This window comes from Sparus aurata, chromosome 2 (assembly GCF_900880675.1).
Source record: "Sparus aurata chromosome 2, fSpaAur1.1, whole genome shotgun sequence".
Classification (NCBI taxonomy): Eukaryota; Metazoa; Chordata; class Actinopteri; order Spariformes; family Sparidae; genus Sparus; species Sparus aurata.
This window is the reverse complement of record NC_044188.1, coordinates 27,070,422-27,089,479: the sequence shown is the minus strand read 5'-3', so window position 1 is coordinate 27,089,479 and position 19,058 is coordinate 27,070,422. Positions and strand designations below refer to the sequence as shown.

The following is a 19,058-nucleotide window of genomic DNA, read 5'->3' as shown; positions in this document are numbered from 1 at the left end:
ATGAAAAAAAAAGTAGTAGAGGGGTAGAGGTTAATGTTTATTTTTGTATTTTTTTACATTGACAGTAAAGGCAAATATCACTGTTGAGAAATAAAAGTGCTCATCTTGATTAGCTGGATTCGGCAGAATAGGAAAAATAATGTAAGAAATTATGCAACTAGTTAATCTCCAAAATATCTATAATTAAATGTAGCTACATTTGAACATTGCAAGGATCTGATTAAAAATGTAACTCTGCTTTCCTTTTAAAAATATGGCAATACATATGATACAATAATACATACAGAAATAGAAACAAAAGTCAGTTAATTGAATTTCCCACTGAATAATTTATTATCTATTATGATCTATAATTTGTATATTAACAATTTGTCGCTCATTGACCACATCTCTCTCTACACTTTCAAGCAGCAGCAGTGTGAAGTTCAGTCATACTGGGTCATGGGGTGGTCACTCCAGGGCGGCAGGCTGGAGAGTTTCTCCTCAGTGGCAGTTTCGATAGGCCAACCCCAGGCCTTAAAGAATCCTGCCAGGTTCATCTTCACAGTCTTGGAGAAAGTCTCAGCGTACAGGTTCATCTTTCCTTTGTTGTCATGGGGAAAGTCGCTCATCTTGTGGTAGGCAGCAAACACCTTTTTAAAGGCATCCCAGCCAAACTTCTCCTGGAGCTACATGGAAGCAGACAGAGGTAGAGGAGTATGTGAAATAAAACACCAGTGTCCTCACTCTATTAAACATTTAGGTTTGTGTGGTGTGTAGGTGAGCTTTTTTAACCTCACCTGCATATACGTCTCCAGGGCCACCCACATGTGCCAGTCGCTGAGTTTCCTGCCCCCTTTGGCGTACTCTGCTGCCCGAGCGTTTCGACTGGCTAAAGTCATGGCTGGATGAGCCTGCATTGCACAAAATGAAATGACGTGATTGTAAAACCAGTGAAAACCAAAATACTTTTCTCAATATAAGATAAAAGGAGTTGTCTTTTGTGGCATCTATTTAGATAAAAACTCGCAGTACACCTAAAGACTAGTTTGCTGTAGCAAGTCATTTACTCCACCTGTGCCCTGTTGATCCCCAGCACCTCTTCATGCACATACACTGACCACAGGTTGCATGTGCACTCTGTAGTGTGTGATGGGAACTCCCAGCAGCCTCTCTGCTGGTTGTGTCCCAGCTCATGGATCGGGCCCCAAATGCCATTAGTCCTTGCATTGTTGAAGTCAACCAGTTCACCTGCTGCGGTCTCGTGTATCATGACGGGATAACCTGCATGCATCCAACCTGGATGGAGAAACAGATCTTGAGAGCTCTGTGTCTATGGCGGACAAACGATATTTAGTGAATGGTAACTACACATTTCCGAATAGATATCAATGTCTTAATATGTTTTATATGACAATTTTGATGTCATAGGTTGGGTGGTAACGCATAACTTGACATAGTAAATGTAATTTTAGTGCTGAAATCTAATTCGTAACATGTTAATATTACTTTGTTACTGCTTAGAGTGTTAGAGAAGAAATATAAATGACTATAAAAGAATAAATGTGAACTAGTTTGTCTAATGTGATGCAAATGAACTTTAAACTAGCACCTATAAATGGTGAATTTACAAATCAATAGCATTATACACCCAATGTGATGTCCCTGACAGTCCTGGTGATTTATTTCAACATAATGCTTATAGTATACACGAAGCAAATAAGAAACAGATCTAGTGTGAAATCCAAACACTTACCATGGGAAATCTGCACGTCTGCTACAAAGCGTTCTTTGCGGGGAAATTTGTGTGGTATGACAGCCAGGTCAGCTACGCCCTTCATGATGTCATTCCAGTGGGCTGCCAACTCATCAGGGCGGTCCAGGTTCCAAACAGCTTCTGACGGCACAGTGAGGATGATGTTGTCAAACTCCAACTCGGCCCAGGGGGAAGGAGCTGTGCGCAGCAGCGACCACTCAGCTGCTGTTGTCACACCTGAAAAGAACAAAAGGACATGTGTTCAAGCTTGAGCTTCAGTGATTACATGTATACAATAATTTCCACAAACTTTTAATTGAGGTATCCTTTCAAACATTTTCAAAGGACAATGCCCTGTGTCCCAAAAACAACATTATTCTCAACTTTAAAGAACAACACACTACACACCTTCTGTTTTCACCCACCACATACTCACCAGATTTATAATATGGTGCAGGTACAGCCATCTGCACTGTGACCTCTAGGTCCTCCCCTCGTGTGTTGGGTGGGGCTACCAGGTAGATGAGTCCCCCCCACAGGTTCCACACCTGCATCATGTTTGAGGTCACAGGTAATCGCACATGAACACACGGTGCTCTCTTCAGCTCTCCATGGTTGAGATGGTCTGTTTGACAGCCGATCTGGATCTGAGGAAGACATATGTTATACTGATTGTAATTAGTTTGTTCTACTGTATGAATAAAATGATCCAAGATTGTGGCAGGTGTTGGGGTTTTGGACTGCTGACATTTCTGGGGGGGGGGGGGGGGGGGGGCATGAGAGGACAGTGCCTAGTCATTGCTGGATGTCCAATGGGGGTGCAGCATTAACCAAAACAAAATGAACTTGTTATAATTATGTGATTTTGTGCACTCTACCTGCCATCCCTTGTTGACAATCTCTTCTGGTAGGGATATGTATGTCTTCATACCAGGAGAAAGGTAGAGACCTGTGCTGATCCACTCTTCTCCTCCTGAGACACACAAACACAAGATCTTTATTCTCTTGCCACGATGAGGCAGAGTTAAGCTGGGGTTGGTAAAATTGGACTCTAAAGTCTCAAAATGTTCCATTCATCTACACAAAAAAATCCCATGTCAGTACTCATTACTGTGAGGTTAGCATGCTAGTATTGGGACATTTTGGCTGCACTTTCTCTGCCATTCTCGTGCGACTAACTCGCTATTGGCTTTAGCAGTACATCCATGCTGAGCCCTGTGGAAGATTCTGGTCCAATATATAATTTGATCTGAACACAATGATAGAATGAGATCATTTAACATGGGTGACAGCCACAGATACTGGGTTTTTTTTTACTTCATTTTGTCAGAGCCTGTTAAGTGATTTTCTATACATCTCTCTAACAAAAAATGCTTCTAAAATAAATCACGAGACCCCACTAGAAACAATGGCATCACTGTATTCAGCTGAGCACACAAATTATGTCAGCGGAACAAACACTAAGCTGCAAACACAAAATAACCTTGAAATTCTGTCGTGCTTTATCCCATAAAAGTGTGGTCTGACCTCCTGTTTTTGTATTAATCTTGATTCTGTAGTTGTAGACAACTGGCAACAAGGGGTTATGCCTGATGAGGTGGGGCAGGAGGGCATCGGGATCTGGGCAGACCTTGTAGACCTCTGCCGCCACATTGAGGAGCAGGTGGTCTTTGGGAGTCTTCACAGGGCAGCTGCCACACACCTTGAATATGAACGATACATATTTTAAAAAGAGTTTGCTAACAATATCACAGTATGTAAGGCTGAAAATAACATCAGCACCTATGTAGACATTTATAAATCATATTTGTGGTTGTTTATATGGCACAATTATTTACGCTATACAATGTGGTATTAACTGCCCCCCCCAGCTTTTATGTAGAAGGTAATTGAATCTACTGCAAGGGTCTGCCTCAAAAGCCAAAAAAAAAGTGAAGCTTCCTCGTTCAAAATAATAATAAGAACTATCATAGACAATAAAGTCATTCACTGCCCACCTGCGGAATGTCCGACTTCTTTATGAGGTCGGTGATGGTGGACACCACCTGTGCGTAGGAGGAGCAATCCTGAGCCTCCATGTGCAAGTAGGTGGCACAGTCCGACCCCAGTTTTTTAAGGCACTCCTCCTCATGCTGCGTAAGTTCCTGCCCCTGGGCTACATGACTAGCAAAGCGGTTCAGAAGGTGGCGGAAGTGGTAGGTGTCTTTGATGGCACGGCTGGGCTCGGGGGCCTCATGGAGACCTCCCCAAATGACGTTGCCCAGCACGCTCAAGCCCATTTTGTTCAGGATCTTGTTCCCTGAAAGAAAGTGTAAGTGTTTTGCCTGATTTAGAGTTTTAGTATTTTGGTGGGGATATACAACACCTTTTGTAAGTTTTTGAGGGTCTCTTATGTCATTAATAATAGTCTGTCTTCTTTCGATATATCTGCCTTCACCATGTCCATAGGCGGAAATCCCGGGGGGGACAGGGGGGACATGTCCCCCCCTCCAGTAAAGCTGTCCCCCCCAGAGACACAATTAATAATTTTTGAACAATGCAGCAGCATTTATTGAAAGCACAATGTAAGCGGTGCTCATTATAATCACGCAATAATGTGCTGTTTACATCTTGAAAGATTTAGTGTCGTCCTCCCCCCCCCATTCATAGAAATGGTTGAGTCCACCCCACACTCTTTCCAATGGGCGGAGCTAGCAGCTGCAGCAGCGTGTGGACGGAGCCTGCTACTCACACCATGCTAAGAGGTGTTTATACCACACAGGCATAGTTACAGAAGTTACAACAACACACATCACATTTACAAATAGCGCCAGGTCAAGGCTGTCTGCAACATTTATCCTGCATTGTTCAAAAGTCTACTCAATTACGAGGGCTGTTAAGCTAAGTTAAAAGCTACAGATAGTGATAGTCTCAGACAGAGAGGAGAGGAGAGGGAGAGGACAGGACAAGAGCAGTAATAATTATTTTTGTCATTCTAAAAGACTGTCTGGATATAAATGTCAGAATCAGATATTACTGACATTTTAGATTTATCTCCAGGAAGGTTTTATCCAGTTATCCAGAGTTAATTGTCTTAACGCTCTATCTGTAAAACTGTTTTACAGATAGAGAGTTAGAATACATACAGTTTTGTGGCATAGTTGTCAGATGTTTGTTGACAGCACAATAAATATATATTTTTGAGAAATTGTTTTCATGTTAGATTATTCTTTAAGGCATTTTCTTTAGTTTGGGGATTGTTTGGAGCTTTTACCTCTTGTAAAGATATTTAATGGACAGTGGTGGAAGTTAGAACAGTGAACAAAGGTATTATGTCAGATGTGTTCACATAAAGTGTATTATTGCCACCTTCCACCTAATACCATTGTGGTGTATTGCTGGGTGAATAAACAAGAACGTGTATAAAGGTAGGGTAAGGACTAATACAGTATAATGCAATTATTGTAATTATCATTACTTTTGATAACATTTTTTAAAACATTTGATTTGAACATGCTGACAGTGCACGAGTGCAACACTACGAGAGAGAGAGAGACAGAGAGAGACAGAGAGAGAGAGAAAATAGCATAATCTGATATCTTTCATCTGGAAAAAGGCAGTTATGTGATTATAAGAAATCTGATAAACAAACTTAGATGTTTGCCTGATAATTCGTTTATTCATTGCATGTGTACATGTTAATTTGGTTTCAATCATTTTGTTTTAAATCTAGACATGTGCAGGTGGACTCAGCCAGTTCTAAGAAAGGTCTTCTGCCTGCCTGTTGGAGAGATCGAGAGACTAAAGTGTCAAATTGCGGTAAAAGATGCTGTATTAAAGACAGGCTACAACTTTTATTCCTTGTCCCCCTCCTGGAATTATTCTCTTAAATTTTACTGTTTATTGTCCCCCCAACTATGAAATGGGATGTTCGCCCCTGTCTATGTCTTCCATGACTTACTCCAAGCCTGTGTTCTAACTTCCACTCAGTACTGTGGAAGTCAATAAGATGTTGCTGTACCTGTAGTTCAGGTTTGTCTGTGGTATGTGTCATTGCCCACATGCACTAGAATGAATGTAACTTTGTACAACTTGTCCTGTTTGACTAGTTTGTTGTAGTGTTCTGTCACTGTGATTGTGTTAATGAAGACTTGCTGAAAGACTGTGAAAATAAGATTCAAGGTTACTCTGTTACAATACAGCAAACAGTAACAATTGTATTTAACATTTAACATGATCCCTTAATAAAATATAATAGATACATTATTACAGACTATAATTTAAATTGGCAGAATAGAATGAAACTCTTGTGGCTCATTATCATACCTGCGAAATCTGTTAATGGGTTTTGCCCAGGGTGTGTCTGTTCCCAGTGCCAGGCATGTCCACCAATCAGCAGGCCTCCTCCTTCTGCTACAAATTCTTGGATTTTCCCGGCTTGATCATCATTATACAATGAGCACACAAAGACACTCAGGTCTTCCCTGAAGTCTGTTGACTCACACTTTAACCCTGACTTGCTAAAGTGTTCCCTGGCTTGGTCGAAGCCTGGCACTATGCCAACAACCCCCTGCCGGCCTTCATCCAACCAGTGAATAGCATTGATCCAAAATGGAGCCAGTGTCTGTGATAATGGTTATCAAAAACAAAAAGCAGTTTGTTAATCATGTGAAAAACATATGGCATTTTAAGTACATGACCCCTTGTTTAACAATTTTCCCAAATGAGCTCCCAGAAAATGTACTGTATATGATTTTCAGAAGGGTAAAAAAAAAAAACTAAAAAAAACATAATTCACTGGTCCAGACCGTACCTCCCAATTGAAAAGTCCCTCATGTGTGATCACAATAACCCGTCCCTGCCCATAGTAGGCTCCTGCCAAGAACGTTTGTCCACCCTTGGTGGTACCAATTGGGAAGGCTAGCGGGCCATGGACCAGAACCTCAGAAAGTGATGCAGTCGCGAGATCAAAGTTTGAGATCCCCTGGAGTAAGAAATCAAAGTCATCCTCAAAATCCTTACCGATTCTAAACATGGAAGAAGGAAGAGGAGGGTGAGAAAGAGGTATCAAGTATGAGCAATACAGTTTATTTTCTTTCATTCTGTCTCAACCGGTGTAACATCAGGGTAGGATGCTACATCGAATGTGCCACGTGTCATGTCTGCTTTTATCGAAAAAGGCATACTTCATGATAAATTATCTTCTAAATTTATGAAAATTAACAGTTTTTTTAGCAACCCACATATTGGATAAGCTCCAATTCTGGTGCCTTTACTGACCTCTGACCATGTTATTTCTTAAAGATGGAGTAACAGAAGCAAGAAGGTGGCACGGAAGGAAATGAGAGGCAACAAAAGAGAATTTGCACTTCAGTAAAAGTTGTACCCATCCTTTTTAGGCAGGCTAATTCCGTCTGCAATATTGGTCTGTCCATCATTTGTTTGGTTTGTCCACCACATCCAGACTGGAATATCTCAACCGATATTTGATGGACTGCGATAAAGTTTGTGCAGGCTTTTATGGTGATTAGAGAATGAGTCCTGCTGACTTTGGCGACAATCAACAGTCTTAATTTTCCTGTAACGCCACCATGATGTTGACTTTTAGTTTTTTTGTAAATGTCTTTACCACCATTGCATGGATTGCTACGGCATTTGGTACACACATCTCTCGGGCCCTATTTGAATACAAACACATAGAACCACTGACATGGCTGTAGAGTCTTCCTGTTGTCCTATGCTTAAGATGTTACTTGCAGTTTTATGTTTGACAGAAGAGCAGTAATTTTATAACTTCAAATCTTTTTTTTTTTCAAAGTGCATTGAAAAAAAGAATACACTCACACTACAGCCATCCAGGATGAAGGGATCTGTGGGTAGACAGGCAGGCACTCTACCTCACCATGATGGTCAGAAAAGTAGATCCCTGCCACACCAGAAACCTTGTTTCCGTCAAACAGCAGCAGCGTGTTCTCCTTAGGATGAGCTCCAGCCCAGCTCCACGCCTGCCCCGCTATCAGCACTCCTCCTCCAGCTTTCATAAACGCCACCAGGTCCTTCACATGTGCACCCACGCTGTAGGCATCAGTCACATACACTCCCACCCCCAGATTTTTACTAAAGGCCCCAACAACTTCAGCTTTGAAGCTGGATCTACTGAGGTTATCAGCAACTGCCCTGACGTTGTTATGTACGCCAACAGACAAGTTGTCAGATCCATCTCCTCGCAGCCAGGTCAGAGCGTTCTCTACCAGAGCAGGAAAGGCGGTCAGGTAGGCCTCATGACCCAGGACCACAATCCTTCCACTGCCGTACAGAGAGGCAGCCATCAGAACCTGGCCTTGGCTGTTCATTGCCAATGGAAAGGCATGGTCTCCAATCAGAACCAGGTCGCTGGGAACACCGGGGCCTCGAAGGTCCAGCTCTCTCAGGCCTCTCATCAGAGACAGGTAGGCCGCTTCATGCTGGTTTTGAGTGGGCTGGTTGGACATGGTGTGAAGGATTGATGCTTTGAAGGACTGGATGACAAGAAAGGCGGAGCAAAAGAAAGCTATGCTGAGTCCAGTGTAAACTGCGTTAGAACATTAGGTTCAACATTTGTTATTTGATGGATGTATGTCGTATCAGCCAGGCTGTCCTGCCGGAATAGAAAGAGAGTTGACAGAGGTTAAAACAAAAGATAAAAGCACTGCTGACAGCTTACTCCTTATGTTACACATCTATATCAATATAGTTCGAAGAACAAGATGACGATCTACAACTTCAGAGACAAAAGGTCAGTCCTGTAACAAAGTAAAGATAACAAAACCAACATAAAGCAGAGTGTTACATTTTTACCTGAAACTTAAGTTGCCTTCCTGCGTGTATAATTGAAAAACAGCTTCCCGAGCAGTCAACCCACCAAGAACACGTTCGGACAGGAGATAAGAGTGAATATAAATGAGAGCAAGATAAGGCGGAACTATTTCAGGGTAAAGTGAAAAAAAAATAATAAGAGGAGGGTTGTTCAGGCAGAACAACCCAATGATTAAGGCTAACCTGAAACTCAGGGGGAGGTTTCACATCACAACAACTGTTAGACCACAGGCTATGTATGTGGGTAAACAGGAATACACCCCCACAGTGACTGAGAAACCTGTTTGTCCAGATGGTAAGAAGATGATGATGGTAATATACTGACTGCGGAATGTCACATTCATGTATTTATTTCTTGAGGAGCATCATTGAGGTTTTATGTGGATAAATCTGATTCAATTTATGCAATAATGTGACACAAACTCTATGTTTTCACTTATATGATTGTAAAAGAATCACATGAGATTATCTCTGCTAGTTTCTGCACACCTATCAGGTGATTTCACTGTATGCATTTTGGGGGGAAATGAGAAAATCTGATACAACAACAGTGAAACCCAAAAGTGTTTTGGAGCACAGTGTGTATCTGTCTCCTGATAATTTGGCTAAAGTACAGGGTAGGTAAAAGTAGGTCTGCATTTTAGTTAATGAAAAATGTGAAACACTTTATAAACAAAAAAAACGAAAGTAAATGAAAAAATAGAGTACAGTACTATATATAGTCGACTATAACAGGTACAAATTTACAATCTTTGATTAAAAAGGGAATTTGTTTTAGTTTAAAATGTGTTCAAATTAAGTTATGTAGTTAGATATAAACATACATTATTAATAACCAACATTTTAAAGTCATTGATTAATTGGATTTTCAGCGACAGCAACATGAGCAGGTGAGAACAATAAAGTTCAGTTCCTTAATTTGGGAGGTTAAGTGCAACACAATACACAGTATTATTTTGAATCAAATCTCACTCACGTTATTCTGAATTAACAACGTAATTATTCTGTGATCATGAGAATCATTCTTCTTCATCTCCACACAGCATTACAAAAACATCTTGCGATCACTAATAATGTGACGACAAGCAAGAAAACGAGCTTGTTAATACATGCTTAGCTCGTGTTTGCACATGTTGATAAGTACAGACGATAATACCATCTATCTGGTTAATGTTTGTGGATTTGTGGATATTCTTGCTTTCTCAGATCCCTCTATGAAATCAACCAACAATTTCAGAGGTCAATTTTGGTGAACCAATTCAAACAACGTGTAAGAATGGATGAGACAGCACTGGAGACGCGCTCCACCAGACTATTTAGATCTCCCTCTCTCTATGTGGGTGGAGAATCTCTCTGCCATTCCTTCTCCACCTAATTAGCTCTGGTTCTTGAAAACTTGGAGATATCCAGTGAATCAGCCACCGTTTTGATTGAAATGATTGTCATGAAGGATGTGCCAACTACATAGGGTGTTGCACAATGCAACCTCTGGAATATGACACGCCTGCTTCAGTTCTCACTTCAGGTGAAGGAAAACCTATTTATGGTTACAGCTGGGAACCGGCTCTTCATTATCTGAGACTATCTATTCACATATGAGAGGCTCAGAACTGCTGTGTGTGTGAACTGGTAAGGTTACATGTTGGTGGCCTGGTAGTTCTCCACTCAATCAAAAGGGGAGCTCTTTGACAACAACTGCAAGACAATAGATTAGGTGAGGGAACAGTGAAAGAAATTGTTCGGTGTTTTTGCACTGACATTTCACATTAAAGTTGTATAACCTTGGAAAGTTATTATTCGTCATCCTTCATCCTCAATGTGTTCAGTTTGACATGAACATATGGAGTATATTACCAAGTATTTGACTCTTTGCTTCCCTTGTTATATTTCTCATTCAGGAACAAATGGATGAAAAAAAATGTAGTAGATGGGTAAAGGTTAAATGTATTTTTGTATGTTTGACATCGACAGTAAAGGCAAATATCATTGTAGAGAAATAAAAGTGCTCATCTTAATTAGCTTGATTCACTTCCTGTTAGATGTGGTATAAAGATATGGCAGAAGAGCAAAATAATGTAAGAAAATATGCAACTTTGTTGTTAGAAATTATTTAGGCTGTTACTGTGAAATGGAGTAACCTCCTAATACAGCACAGGTTGCAGTGTTAGTGTTAACTACTAGGAACTGAGACAGGTGGAGTGAAGCAGAAGGTCCAGAAGCAGATATGAGGTTAAACTGCAGCAGAGTTATAAATCCTTCATTTTCAAATACAACTGTTTTCTATCTCATCTCCAAAATATCTACATTTAAATATAGCTGATGGTAACATTGTATGGATCTGATTAAAATGTAACTCTGCTCTCCATTTTAAAATATGGCAATAAATATGATACAATAATACACAAACCAGAAATAGAAACAAAAGTCAGTTTATTGAATTTTCCACTGAAAAAATCAATAATAAAAACGTGCTACTCATTGACCACATCTCTCTCTACACTTTCAAGCAGCAGCAGAGTGAAGTTCAGTCATACTGGGTCATGGGGTGGTCACTCCAGGGCGGCAGGTTGGAGAGTTTCTCCTCAGTGGCAGTTTCGATAGGCCAACCCCAGGCCTTAAAGAATCCTGCCAGGTTCATCTTCACAGTCTGGGAGAAAGTCTCAGCGTACAGGTTCATCTTTCCTTTGTTGTCCTGGGGAAAGTTGCTCATCTTGTGGTAGGCAGCAAACACCTTCTTAAAGGCATCCCAGCCAAACTTCTCCTGGAGCTACATGGAAGCAGACAGAGGTAGAGGAGTATGTGAAATAAAACACCAGTTTCCTCACTCTATTAAACATGTACGTTTGTGTGGTGTGTAGGTGAGCATTTAAAACCTCACCTGCATATACGTCTCCAGGGCCACCCACATGTGCCAGTCGCTGAGTTTCCTGCCCCCTTTGGCGTACTCTGCTGCTCGAGCTTTTCGACTGGCTAAAGTCATATCTGGATGAGCCTGCATTGCACAAGATGAAATGACACGATTGTAAAAATGTAATCTCAGTGAAAACCAAAATACTTTTCTGAACATAACATAAAAGGAGTTGTCTTTTGTGGCATCTATTTAGATAAAAACTCACAATACACCTTAAGACTAGTTTGCTGTAGCAATTGATCTCAAGTCATTTACTCCACCTGTGCCCTGTTGATCCCCAGCACCTCTTCATGCACATACACTGACCACAGGTTGCATGTGCACTCTGTAGTGTGTGATGGGAACTCCCAGCAGCCTCTCTGCTGGTTGTGTCCCAGCTCATGGATCGGGCCCCAAATGCCATTACTCTTAGCAATGTTGATGCTGACCAACTCTGATGCTGAGACCTTGTGTGCCATGACAGGATAACCTGAATGCATCCAACCTGGATGGAGAAACAGATCTTTAGAGCTCTGTAGCTATGGAAGAGAAATATACGGTGGCCAAGACAAGTGGAAAGAACTATATATCCATAGTATCCTTTGCAAATTTGAAAAACAGATAGCATTACAGTAAAATACAATTGTGAAAGTTTCATTGAGCATTATTGTACTTCTGTATTCAAAATCTGGAAACAAATTTGCAATTAGAGAAAAGCACAAAATGAAAGACTTATATTAGCATGTGCTGTGAAGAATCTCCTCACTCAATTGGTAATTTTAACCAAAAAGTGATCCAAAAATGTAGTCTGGACACAGTGTACACCCAATTTCATCTGATGTCCCATTGATGCATTGAGGTAACATGCACGTCGAGTTTGGCGAACTGGGAACTCTATGCATATAGTCTTATATTTGTGTTAGCTCTGTGACAGACTGGTGATTTATCTACGACGCACCTCGTCTCTCACCTACTACGAGTTGGCCCCATGTCCCCAAGAACAATAAGCAAGTAAGAAATAGTTATAAACATTGTCAAATCTAAACATACTTACCAGCTGAAATCTGCACATCAGTCACAAAGCGTTCTTTGCGGGGAAATTTGTGTGGTATGACAGCCAGATCAGCTATGGCCTTCATGATTTCATTCCAATGTGCCGCCAACTCATCAGGGCGGTCCAGGTTCCGCACAGCTTCTGACGGCACAGTGAGGATGATGTTGTCAAACTCCAACTCGGCCCAGGGGGAAGGAGCTGTGCGCAGCAGCGACCACTCAGCTGCTGTTGTCACACCTGAAAAGAACAAAAGGACGCAATTGTTCAAACTTGAGCTTCAATAGTTAGGTGTATACAATCATTTCTGAAACTATTGTTTGAGGTATCCTTTCAAACATTTTAATTGGATGTTGCACTGTGCAAAACAACATTATTCTCAACATACACTTGTCAAGAACAATAATCACTACACACCTTCTCTTTTTACCTGCCACACACTCACCAGATTTATAATATGGTGCAGGTGCAGCCATCTGCACTGTGACCTCTAGGCCCTCCACTCGTGTGTTGGGCGGGGCCAACAGGTAGATGAGTCCCCCCCACAGGTTCCACACCTGTATCATGTTTGAGGTCACAGGAAAACGCACATGAACACACGGTGCTCTCTTCAACTCCTCATGGTTGAGTTGGTCTGTTTGACAGCCGATCTGGATCTGAGGAAGACATATGTTATACTGATTGTAATTAGTTTGTTCTACTGTATGAATAAAAGGATCCAAGATTATGACAGGTGTTGGGGTTTGGGACTGCTGACATTTCGGGAGGGAGCATGAGGGGACAGTGCCTAGACATTGCTGGATGTCCAATGGGGGTGCAGTATTAACCAAAACAAAATGAACTTGTTATAATTATGTGATTTTGTGCACTCTACCTGCCATCCCATGTTGACTATCTCTTCTGGTAGGGATATGTAGGTCTTCATACCAGGAGAGAGGTAGAGACCTGTACTGATCCACTCTTCCCCTCCTGACACACACAACCCCAAACACACACACACACACACACACACACACATCCTAGCATTAAAGTTTATACAAATCATATTTCCATGTGTAAAATCCACAAGATGTACTTCATGTATGTCCTTATGCACATACTGTACTTCACATATTGATCCACAACAACGAGGTCTGACCTTCTGTGTTTGCACTAATCTTGATTTTGTGGTTGTAGACAACTGGCAACAAGGGGTTATGCTTGATGAGATAGGGCAGGAGGGCATCAGGATCTGGGCAAACCTTGCACACCTCTGCCCCCACACTGAGGAGCAGGTGGTCTTTGGGCTTCTTCACAGGGCAGCTGTCAGACACCTTAAAAAAAAAGGTACAATATAATTAAGGAGGCTGCTCTCAGACATCTGACTGGTCGGAAACTTTGTGCTGCTCTATTGGAAAGCTTTATAAAGTGATCATTTTATTTTGTCTACTCACCTGTGGCATGCCCGACTTCATTAGGATGTCAGTGAGGGTTGACACCACCTGTGTGTAGGAGAAGCTGTCATTAGCCTTCATGTTCAGGTAAGTGGCGCAGTCCTGGCCCAGTTTTTTAAGGCATTCCTCCTCATGCTTGCTAAGTTCCTTGCCCTGGATAACATGACCAGCAAAGCGGTTCAGAAGGTGGCGGAAGTGGTAGGTGTCTTTGACAGCCTGGCTGGGCACAGGGGCCTTGTATAAACCTCCATCAATTGTTGCTGCCAACAGGCTCAAGCCCATTTTGTTGAGGATCTTGTTCCCTGAAAGACATTCAAGCAAACTTGATTTTATCTACTGTGTTCTACTGTTGAAGTAATTCTAAGAGCGCTGGTATCAATATTTGTTCCCTCACTGGAACATATTAAATGGTATATAACAAATCAAAAATAAGGCTTTTCTTCCCTTAGCAAAAAGTAGTATACTTGAAGTTCATTTTATTAAGTATGCTTGAGTATAAGTATAAGTATAGCAAGTATACTATGGACCATGTACTTGTAGCATACTAGAAAGTATACTAATTTAATACTTCTTCGGACTAAATTGGAACATTTTAAGTTTATAAAAGTATACTCTAAGTATACTTTATAAAGTCATTTTAAGTTTACAGAAGTACACTTTCAAGTATACATCAAGTACACTCATCTTTATACTACTAGTGTACTAAGTATATACTTCTAGTCCACATTTTAGTTTATTAACATGTAAGTTTATAACAGAGGTAATACCTCAAAGCAAATGTGTGTAGTGAAAAACATTTTTATTCTGCTAAATTAAATGTAAGCACAACTCAATGACTCAACCCTTTTCTGTACCAACATCAAGATATTGTAAGTATTAGCACTTGTAATGTGTCTCTCTAGCAAGAGATTCACCATTTATTATCATACACTCACACAACTTAACAGACGGGAAGTCTCTACCGGAAAACACCCCTTCACTCACGGTGCCAACATTTTTATCATCTTTGTTAATTCGACACAATGTAACCACAGAACAAGGATGTGAATTAAACCGCAACCGTCTTACACATCATCTTAATCACAAACACATTCACGAACCATAATTACACCAACAACAACAGAATACCCAAGAGTCTTTGTGCCATAGTCCACAGTATACTAAAGTACAAGTATAAGCTTTAGTACTAAAGTATATGTCTAAGTATTAATGTACTTAGTCTTAGACTATTCTTTATACTTTTCAGTATAAGCCAAGTATACTTCACTATACTTTTCTTAAGTATATACAATATAATATATAAAAAGTACACTTCAAGTATACTGTCTCAGTTTTAGTATAAAATAAGTATACTTGTAGTACACTTGAATAAACTACTTTTTGCTAAGGGTTGCTTGACCTAAGTAAAGCAAATCTTCCAATAAGTTAAAACTTTCTGAAAATCAAATAGTCCATATTTCTTACTGAAATGTTACTTTCTAGGTGATTGTATCCTATTAAAAAAATATTTTGAGGAGAAATTAGACAAACATATTTGATAAGAGTTTTTGCAGTAAAGCAGAAGCCTGTAAAACATAACTGTGTTTGTTCTATCTGACTTCCTCACCAGCTGGAATGTGAATGTGATTATTTAACTTCCTTGTGTGCCTTGTGTGAGAGGTGAACATTGTTCTTTGCAAAAAGCCTTTTGGTCAATCCAGTTTTAGATCATGTATCACCTGTGTCCATAATTAGGATGGTGGACCGTTCCTGGTGTCGTTCCCTGGTGCCTGAAAGCCTGCCCTTAATTTATCTGTGCCCGCTCTCCTTATCCTGTTAGCATTTTTTCCTTGTTTATTTCAGACAGCCCAGCAACTCAGTCTCCCTGTTAATCTGCAGTCGAATGTATCTAACTTGTAGCTGGTTTTCCTGTCTTTCATTTGTGTGTACCTCCATGTAGTCTTTCTGTAGAGCATTGTCATACCTGAGAAATCAGTTAATGGGTTTTGCCCAGGGTGTGTATATGTCCAGTACCAGGCATGTCCACCAATCAGCAGGCCTCCTCCCTCTGCCACAAAGTCTTGGATTTCCTTTGCATGATCATCGCTGTACGCTGTGCACACAAACACACTCAGGTCGTTCTTGAAGTTTGTCTTCTCACACCTTAACCCTGACTTGCTGAGAACTTTGAGTGCATGATCAGGCATGACACCCACGACCCCCTGTCTGCCTTCATCCAACCAATGAAGAGCATTGATCCAAAATGGAGCCAGTGTCTGCCATAAAGAAAGTGATTGAAAGAGAGGCAGTGGTTTGTTAATTACATAAAAAAACTGGGCAGGTCAGAATAAATTGGCAAAGTTATCATATTTACATCAAAGATTGGTTTCAGAATTTCTGCTTTCATAAGTGAAATTGAGCACAGTGACAATTTTGTTATACAGTCTGGGTAAGAAATGTATCATGCAAGCAAATTCTCTACCTCTTGTCCTAGAAGTTCTTCATGTGTAACCACAATAACCCGTCCCTGCCCATAGTAGGCTCCTGCCAAGAATGCCCGTCTATCACCTGTGGTGCCGATGGGAAAGGCTAGCAAGCCATGGACCAGAACCTCAGAAGGTACTGTTCCACCCTGGAGGTCAAACTCTGAAACCCCCTGGAGTAAGAACTCTAGGTCATCCTCAAAATCCTTACCGGTTCTGTATTTTAAAGGAAGGAAAAGAGAAGGAAAGAGAGAAGTTAAGGAGGAGGGATACAGTTTATTATGTAATCAAATAAAGAATCTTTGGAAAGTGGAAATGTGTGGTACGGTATACACTCACCTTACAGCCATCCAAGATGAAGGGATCTGTGGCCAGACAGGCAGGTACTCTACCTCACCGTAATGGTCAGAAAAGTAGATCCCTGCCACACCAGAAACCTTGTTTCCGTCAAACAGAAGCAGCGTGTTCTCCTTAGGATGAGCTCCAGCCCAGCTCCACGCCTGCCCCGCTATCAGCACTCCACCTCCAGCTTTCATAAACGCCACCAGGTCCTTCACATGTGCACCCACGCTGTAGGCATCAGTCACATACACTCCCACCCCCAGATTTTTACTAAAGGCCCCTACAACTTCAGCTTTGAAGCTGGATCTACTGAGGTTATCAGCAACTGCCCTGACGTTGTTGTGGACGCCAACAGACAAGTTGTCAGATCCATCTCCTCGCAGCCAGGTCAGAGCGTTCTCAACCAGAGCAGGAAAGGCGGTCAGGTAGGCCTCATGACCCAGGACCACAATCCTTCCACTGCCGTACAGAGAAGCAGCCATCAGGACCTGGCCTCGGCTGTTCATTGCAAATGGAAAGGCATGGTCTCCAATCAGAACCAGATCACTAGGAACACTGGGGCCCCGAAGGTCCAGCTCTCTCAGGCCTCTCATCAGAGACAGGTAGGCCGCTTCATGCTGGTTTTGAGTGGGCTGGTTGGACATGGTGAAATGGATCGATGCTCCAAGGGTTTAAAGATGTATTAAGTCAGATACAAGTTGGTTTAGTGAATAGCACTAAACAGTTGCACCTGTTGTGTCAGACGATTGTCCTGTAAATATTGAGATTTAAATATCGAATAAAAGTACCTTGGCACTTAATGAGTTACATTGTAATGACAAAACAGTTACACTTCAAAACAATACAATTAGTTCAGAAACCAAAACAGATCTTGAGTTGGACTATTCTGTTAACCTACCGTCTCCGAGGTCTGGAATTAACCATCAAGCTCGTCTCAGCCTTCTTAAACTGTTGTAACTCCTTACTTATCTCATGTGTCAGCTTCCTCCTTCTGTGGAAGAGAAAATAATTTGTCAATATCAGAATGATCACACAATAAGCGTTTCCAAAGAAATTAAGATTTAGGGGAGGAATGTAACTGGTACTTTGATGTCAAACTCAATTTTCAAGTTTTGTCTGCCTTGTCCCTGCCGCTTAATGTGGTAATGCAACTCATGCTGTATAGAACTGACTATGACAAGCTAGTTTAAATGTACTTCATACTATGGTCTGGGGGAATACTTGATTCTGATTAGCTGCAGGGTGTCCATTAACCCCTGATATATGGACACCTACTAAGTAGTTCCAGTCATATTGACTGTTCACCACTGTAAATTAATGCGCTAGCTGGCGTATCAAATCTGAATATTATATTTCCAACACAGGGTGCACTCTGGGTGCAGTCCGTCAGTCCCTCAGTGCCTTATCCTCTGAACACTACAGGGCGGCGACTGTAACACACAAGCTGCAGAAAGTACACTACCCCTCTAAACCTACTGGTACACAAATAATCTCACATCCCGTTCGCTGTTCAGCTCTCTACTTCAGGCTTAGGCCACAGCAACATTACACACGGCCTATCATTTGTTCTTAAAATCTTGATATTGATTTGGGGACAATGACATGACTGGATAGCTAGCTAGTCTTGTTGTTAAACATACTGTCAAATTATATTTATTGTTTGTCAACCGTACGCAATGTTATTGACTTCGAATCTTGCTAGCTAGCGTTAGCTTTCTGGCTCATCGCGGAGCGGACTAGAATATCTCCCATTGCCAAGTCGTATCCAAGGTCCGTCCTATTTACTGGAGGAGTGAACAACGCTTCCGTTGCAAAAGAACCTTACGGGAGGGTAATGATTGTTCCAGGTATTAGTCAAACCCTCAAGCGTTACCAGGGAAACTTAGTTATGGCTTGTGAAAAACTTTATATTTTGATTGTAAAACACATGAACAATATAAATTAATGGTCTTAATTTCTTTTCTTTGGCAAGTTACCATGTATGTAAGGAATAACGTCCGACTCGGAGGCCTAAGAACCGGTTTCTTTGAAAAAACATTATTGTGTGATCATTCTGATAGTGACAAATTATCTTCTTTTCCACAGAGGGAGGAAGCTGTGGCATTTCCAACAGCTGACACACGAGTAACATCATTAGTTACAACGGTTCAAGAAGGCTGAGACGAGCTTGATGGTTCATCCTGGAGTGACGCCGAGCTCCAAAAGTGGCTGAAGGTATGTCAATTGCTGCTCAGCGCCATATACCGATCCCCAGACTGGTATAAAGATTCTCGGAGTGGTATAATTATTCTCGGAGTGGTATATACCGATC

The 19,058-nt window shown here is 41.3% G+C and overlaps 2 protein-coding genes across 3 annotated transcripts; both read right to left on the bottom strand.

The window, feature by feature from the left end:
* Positions 1-158: 158 nt before the first annotated feature.
* LOC115569395 (TRPM8 channel-associated factor homolog) lies at positions 159-8,639 on the bottom strand. 2 transcript variants are annotated; one of them, XM_030397456.1, is made up of 12 exons: positions 8,552-8,639; positions 7,559-8,351; positions 6,528-6,741; positions 6,041-6,338; positions 3,733-4,034; positions 3,263-3,437; positions 2,614-2,708; positions 2,172-2,382; positions 1,736-1,972; positions 1,055-1,278; positions 780-893; positions 159-668 (listed from the first exon to the last, which is right to left on the bottom strand). In XM_030397456.1, exons 2-12 carry the CDS (start codon positions 8,203-8,205, stop codon positions 426-428), a joined length of 2,760 nt encoding a protein of 919 aa, XP_030253316.1. In that variant the 5' UTR covers positions 8,206-8,351; positions 8,552-8,639; the 3' UTR covers positions 159-425. The 2 variants fall into 2 exon arrangements, with proteins under 2 accessions (XP_030253316.1, XP_030253317.1); XM_030397457.1 differs by having other exon boundaries at positions 7,559-8,232.
* Positions 8,640-10,493: 1,854 nt separating this feature from the next.
* LOC115569421 (TRPM8 channel-associated factor homolog) lies at positions 10,494-17,714 on the bottom strand. Its single transcript, XM_030397458.1, has 12 exons — positions 17,646-17,714; positions 16,745-17,498; positions 16,405-16,621; positions 15,907-16,198; positions 13,944-14,245; positions 13,649-13,823; positions 13,385-13,479; positions 12,956-13,166; positions 12,514-12,750; positions 11,741-11,964; positions 11,448-11,561; positions 10,494-11,336 (listed from the first exon to the last, which is right to left on the bottom strand). Exons 2-12 carry the CDS (start codon positions 17,389-17,391, stop codon positions 11,094-11,096), a joined length of 2,757 nt encoding a protein of 918 aa, XP_030253318.1. The 5' UTR covers positions 17,392-17,498; positions 17,646-17,714; the 3' UTR covers positions 10,494-11,093.
* Positions 17,715-19,058: the final 1,344 nt, after the last annotated feature.

Coding starts and splice junctions, on each gene's coding strand:
- LOC115569395 (XM_030397456.1), bottom strand. CDS start 8,205: ATGTCCAACCAGCCCACTCAAAACCAGCATGAAGCGGCCTACCTGTCT. Junction 3,438..3,732: donor AGAAGTCGGACATTCCGCAG/GTGGGCAGTGAA, acceptor TTCATATTCAAG/GTGTGTGGCAGCTGCCCTGT. Junction 894..1,054: donor TGGGGATCAACAGGGCACAG/GTGGAGTAAATG, acceptor TGTGCAATGCAG/GCTCATCCAGCCATGACTTT.
- LOC115569421 (XM_030397458.1), bottom strand. CDS start 17,391: ATGTCCAACCAGCCCACTCAAAACCAGCATGAAGCGGCCTACCTGTCT. Junction 14,246..15,906: donor CCCATTAACTGATTTCTCAG/GTATGACAATGC, acceptor AATGTCTTTCAG/GGAACAAGATCCTCAACAAA. Junction 13,480..13,648: donor GATTAGTGCAAACACAGAAG/GTCAGACCTCGT, acceptor TGTGTGTGTCAG/GAGGGGAAGAGTGGATCAGT.